At 39.9% G+C, this 6154-nt stretch overlaps 1 protein-coding gene across 5 annotated transcripts in view; it reads right to left on the bottom strand.

Annotated features, from left to right (window-relative positions):
• Positions 1-6154, bottom strand: part of LOC122540157 (interleukin enhancer-binding factor 3-like) — a 58032-nt gene that overhangs the window by 23134 nt on the left and 28744 nt on the right. For 4 of the 5 annotated variants that reach the window (XM_043675470.1, XM_043675473.1, XM_043675474.1 and 1 more), the window contains exons 9-13: positions 5064-5175; positions 4380-4477; positions 4182-4293; positions 3028-3135; positions 2007-2212 (exon numbers count right to left, since the gene is read on the bottom strand). In XM_043675470.1, coding sequence (XP_043531405.1) covers positions 2007-2212; positions 3028-3135; positions 4182-4293; positions 4380-4477; positions 5064-5175 — 636 coding nt within the window. The remainder of the gene's footprint in view (positions 1-2006; positions 2213-3027; positions 3136-4181; positions 4294-4379; positions 4478-5063; positions 5176-6154) is intronic. The other variant, XM_043675472.1, reaches the window with a different exon arrangement.

The raw sequence follows: 6154 nt of genomic DNA, 5'->3' as shown, positions 1-6154 counted from the left end.
CATTCTAATTAATTGTGACTCAATATTCACATCGGCAACAATGTCCTGTTCCTGAGTGAATACTGACGGAAAGTATTCATTCAGTGTCTCCCCAATCTCTTCAGCCTCCACATGCAACTTCCCACTACTATCCTTGACTGGACCTATTCCTACCCTAGTCATTCTTTTATTCCTGACATTGCTGGAACATTGTCAGGACCCATAGCCTTTGCAGTACCCAGTGCCTCAGACCATGTCTTTATATCATGTTGCGTGAATCAAATTGGCTAAAGGCATCTATGATGCAGAGGACCTCTGGAGGAGGGCAGGATGGACCATCCACTCAGCACTGCTGGCTGAGATTGTTGTGAATGCTTCAGCCTTACATTTTGCACTGATGTGCGCTGGGTTCTCCCATCATTGAGAGGAGAATGTCTGTGGTGGCTCCAGCCAGCCAATTTCTAATCCAAACCAGTTGTTTAATTGTCCACCACAATTCACTAGTTTCTGCAGCTATATTTTGCTAAGTTGGAGATAGGTTGGAGCAAGTCCACAAGCTAAAGTTGTTAATAGAATCATTCAAAAGAAGCGTTCACCATGGTTAGGGAGTCTTGAGATTATTCTGAGTCTGTGCAGAACTGTCTATTTTTAAACAACAGTTTCAGAAAAGTAGGCAATGAATAAAATCTATGGCTGAAGTAGTGAATATGACATGCCTTTACTTGGTATGAAACAAGAAATGAAATAATTTTTGACTTCACAGGCTGCCATATGATTTCTTAAATGAGCTTGACCTGAAACCCTTGACAACTGAAAAGTACAACTTAATGCAGAGAAACATTCTGATGCTTGGCAGAATACACAGGAACAGACAAATTTATCTGGACGAAAGGGATCAAAGGCTTAGTCAGCATCAAGTGCACAGAAAACTTATAATAAAAAGGTAGAGGTTTCAACAAAGTTGGGAAGATATTTAACAATGACTGACAGGAGAATGAGCTAAAGGCACTGCTGCTTATCTATTGGTTAGTGAGGAAGGTGATAGCTGAGACAAACATTCATAGCCTTTAAGATCATTGACCAGCCCTCATGCTGGTGCAACTCTGACAGGAGTAGTTCACTGGAAATCAAGGCACACTACTTGGTGAGCCATACCAAGTTGTAATTGTTTTATTTGATCACCAAAATGAGTTAATTGCTTAATTTGTGTTAACTGAAACAAAACAGACTTTCACCAGATTTTTCAATAAACTCAAAAACATTAACTATAGGCAAACTTATTCTTCAGATACATGGCAAATTGATTATCATCTAAGCTACTATTCTATACACCTATATGTTGCTTAGTCCCAATTACACAAAAAAGGCAGAGATATACATGACATAGCACTGCAGAGCAATTGAGTAAAAAAACTAGAGAAAACCCGGAGATCAAGAATCCAAATTAAAAAGGATAGAACAAGATTTTCTCTCAGTTTTTTCAGTTTCTTGTTGACAAGATATGAGTATGAGAATGATAGGAAAACTTCACATCAGATTTCAGATTCAGATGAGTAAATGGTTAGGAATCTTAATATTTGAAACTTTATCAGGTTTCACCCGTCCCCCACCCTCCAAATCAACCTCACTCAGATAGATACAGAAAGGGCAGTTTTCCGCTCCAAATTTTGGCTCTTACATTACAATCTCTCAGTCTGTATCCTTGCAAACTTCAGAAAGATCACCTCTCATACTGGTACAACTCTGACAGCAGGAGTGCGTTGAAAATAGCTTCTGGGTGTGTACTCAACAAAATAGATCCATTGGGTTTTTTCAGGTCTACTTGCACAACAGTTAAAGCAATAAACTCCATTTTTTCCTCAAAATTTTGCTGTTCATGGCTTTCCAAAGAAATTTGCTTACTTTATACAGCAAATATAACAAAGCGTTTTCTTAACCCGTTCATTCTGCAATTCCAAAGGTAACAATAAATTCTCTGTAATCCCATAATGTCTACTTTATGGTTCTCGGAACGCAACGATACATACCTTGACTGCTACATGTAGCTTTGCAGTTTTTTTAGATGGCCCTGATGCTTCATAGCTTTTTCCATCAACTTCCACGGACATAGTAAATACAGGAGCATGGACGGGGCCCGTCTGGGAGATTAATTTGTATTGAAGACCTGGTCGCAGTTGATTGAGCCTCATCAATGCATTCATTGCTTGAGCAGGTTCAACTTTTTCCTCAGCTGCTGAGAGTCACAAATAAAGTTTACAACATAAATCAAAGGTTACAAACAACTCCAATATACTGTTTACAAAATAATTCCTGAAGGGAGCACTCTTGGACTTGCTCATCTCTACACATTGTTAAACCTTGGCTCTACGCCAATTTGTCCGAACCCACACAGCATGACATGGAGGATGCTATAATTAACCTTTAATCTTGGCCAGGGAATGAAAAGACAGCCAGGGTTCAAGTTCAACATCACATTCTCATGACCAACATTGACTATGAATGTAGATCACAGATAATGGCTTAATTGACTTAATTGCAGTGGCCACATTCCAAATTAAGAAGCTTGAAAACATCAAGCAAAGTTTACATGTATAGACCATCACACAAAAAAGGTATGACAACTGCCGGCATCCATTATCTAAGTAAGTAAACAACTATCCTTGTCTTTTGGAGACCTGTGCAGCTTTTTTAGTGTGTGCGCAGTATCCTCTTCCTTACAACAGAGGAATGGATATCATTATGTTTTCTGTGGAACATTAAAAATTACTTTGTTAAAATTTCTCCATGAGACAGGAGTGTAAATAGAATGAGTCTATCCTCTTTCACTCATGATGAGTTATAACAATAATATTTCAGTAAGTTTATGTGCACAAAATGCCTTGTCCCATGATGAAACTTGAAAATTTTTAAATTTATGGGATGTGGGAGTTGCTGGCTGGCTACCATTTATTGCCTGTCCCTAGCTGCCCTTGAAACTTGAAAATTCCTTGCAATACATTGATTTGTCCATCCATCATGTCTACAGGAAGCTCGTCATCATCAACTTGCCTTTTTTCTGAGTTTTCTTTTTCTTCTTATTTGGAGACTTGTCCTCACCAGAGTCTTCATCTATTGGCCGCTTTACTGGTGTGCTAAATGCACTTGGAGGAATTTGAACTGAAAAAGTTAACAGATTCAAATGCATATTACATCTACAAGTAATAAAAGATAACAAGAGGTCTAAATACACACACAATCTGTGTTCTTGTTACAGAGTGCTTAAAGGTTCAATTCCCTTTGTATCACATGGGGAAGACAAAAGTCCTGCATAGAATTAATCAGAGATTGCCTGAATGAGTTCTGCGGGTGATGGTGGTGGGCATTTCCCAGACTCTCCCGTTGGTTCCCTCTCCACCTCACACTCCCACCTCCCTCCCCCGCCAAAATAAATGGTTAACACACATATTTCCATAGGATCACAGTCCTGGTGGGGCAGATAGCATACATATTGTGATGTACAATGACGTGGGATGTGTTGTAAATGACAAAAATAACTATGCTCGTCATTGTCCATATTTCAAAACCGCAATCTGTAATTTACTACAGTCAATTGAATAAGATGTGATTGCATGATTTCAGCTCCAACTGTGAGCACAGACATTTTTGAAGAAGCTATGTCAGAATACAAAATAGAACAGGAAAGGGAAGACTTACCATTCAGGATAAATATCATTTGGCATAAAACAGATGAGGAAAAGTAACAGAAATGGGAAAATTGTCACAAAGCGTGAGCTGCATGATCTGCCACTGGCACACAAAGACCAAGCTATAATTCTGATCTAAGGGCTCTTGTGATGCTGTGGTCACACATCTACCTCTGAGCCAGGAGGCCTGGGTTCAAGTTCCTTCTGTTCCAGAGGTGTGTGTCATAACACACTTGAATAAGTTAGTTAAAAATATCTATAACCCAGGATCCAATCAATGACTTTTGACAGCTAGCAGGCTGCAACTAATTTCAACACACTTACCTTGAACGTTGAATAGAAAAGGAATAATTGAAATCACTTAATGTTGATTGTTAACACCAAACAGTTAGCACCAAACAGAAAAAGGTGGAATCTTACATTTGAGCTATAAATCAAGTTTTTACAGGTGTAACACCAGTGCAACAACAAAATTATTCACAACTGACACTAAAGGGTTGCATACTTTGTACTTCCTACCTGTATAATCCACTGGATTTTCGTTTTTAGGTTTTTTAGGGAGTTTGGAAGGCAATGGATCCATTCCCAAAACTTTGTGTAATTGTCCAAAAGCAGCAAGACGCAGTGCATGCTAAAAGCAATGAAGAGGATTTAAAACAATTCACATAATGCAATTCAGAAGTACAGAATCAAGCCAGTTAAAATGATATGTTTTACCTGACTGCTCTGGGTTATGTCCTCTCTTTGCTGTCTGGTGAGACTGCCAATGGCATCCGTTGCTTCTTTTTCACAAGGATCATAGATACCAGGTCCATCTATAGCAAAAACATTGGAATGTCAGAGAGATGAAAAGAGAGATTACAAAGACAACATATCTCTTCCCACAATTTGAAACAATACAGAACAATTGGGGCAGCTGGCCAATGTCACAACATAGGACTGTGGCAACTTCTGGCAGAGCAAAATAGAAACACATATGTAGTCTACATAAATGTGCACCAACAGGCATCACCCAGGATACAATACATTTCTTTAAATTACATGAATCAGAGATAGGATGCAGAATACAAGAAAACTGTCTTCTGTTCTAGTGACCTTCAAAGTGACACCAACGTGTTGTGCCTCCTTTATATTAAAGGGATAACCACCTTGCTGTCAAATATGCCTTGCCACCTCAAATTGGCCAACTTACCTTAGACTCTGTGGGTTTGTCAAAGCAAATGCTGCTAGAAGGGTTTTGACCCCAAGCAGTTCACACAGTCATATTTTATGTGGGTGCCATGCAATTGTAGCAAAGGACCAGAGAGACAGAAATTAAACTAAAAGCATCACTGCTTACATTTAAAAAAATACAATTATTTGTTAACTTTCTGGCAAAAACATCAAGTATGAGGCACATACCTAACATTAGAATTCCAGAAGCCAGACATTCTAAGACTCTTCGCATTGCCTCTCCTGCACCGAGGGGTCTGTTGGCAGTTCCAATTGCTTTTTCACATATCAACTCTAAAGGCTAAAGATAAAACTGAAGATTAAAGTTGGGCCCTCGTTATGGGCCACTTCAGTTGCCATTATGTTAATTGTGTACACTCAATGAGAATTCTTCACAAACCAAAGCACATCAACAGCTAATATCTCAATAGGTCTGGATGCTAATGCAAAATGAGTGAAGGTGATAATACTCGTGGTATAAACAATTTACTTTCAACACTCAGCCAAAGTGGTATTCTCCAAGGCCTCAACTGAACTGCTTATAGAGTTTATGGCAGGCAGTGATTTGTAATCAAAGGATACTAAATTCAGCTGCTTCAATGTCCTTCCTGCCACAAAGGTCAGAAGTGGGATTGAGCAATGGTGACAGCAAAATTTTGAAGCGCTGTCCATGATTCCTCAGAGACTGAAGCAGTGAGTACTTGCTGTGGTTCTGTTCGCCGAGCTGAAAGTTTTTGTTGCAAACGTTTCGTCCCCTGTCTAGGTGACACCCTCAGTGCTTGGGAGCCTCCTGTGAAGCGCTTCTGTGGTGTTTCCTCCGGCATTTATAGTGGCCTGTCCCTGCCGCTTCCGGTTGTCAGTTTCAGCTGTCCGCTGTAGTGGCCGGTATATTGGGTCCAGGTCTATGTGTTTGTTGATGGAGTTTGTGGATGAGTGCCATGCTTCTAGGAATTCCCTGGCTGTTCTTTGTTTCGCTTGCCCTATAATGGTAGTGTTGTCACAGTCAAATTCATGTTGTTTGTCGTCTGTGTGTGTGGCTACTTGGGATAGCTGATCGTGTCGTTTCGTGGCTAGTTGATGTTCGTGGATGCGGATCGTTAGCTGTCTTCCTGTTTGTCCTATATAGTGTTTTGTGCAGTCCTTGCATGGGATTTTGTACACTACATTGGTTTTGCTCATGCTGGGAATCGGGTCCTTCGTTTTGGTGAGTTGTTGTCTGAGAGTGGCTGTTGGTTTGTGTGCTGTTATAAGTCCTAGTGGTCACAGTAGTCTGGCTGTCA

Source organism: Chiloscyllium plagiosum, chromosome 34 (assembly GCF_004010195.1).
Source record: "Chiloscyllium plagiosum isolate BGI_BamShark_2017 chromosome 34, ASM401019v2, whole genome shotgun sequence".
Lineage (NCBI taxonomy): Eukaryota > Metazoa > Chordata > Chondrichthyes > Orectolobiformes > Hemiscylliidae > Chiloscyllium > Chiloscyllium plagiosum.
The sequence above is the reverse complement of the archived record's forward strand: the minus strand, read 5'-3'. Positions and strand labels throughout refer to the sequence as shown.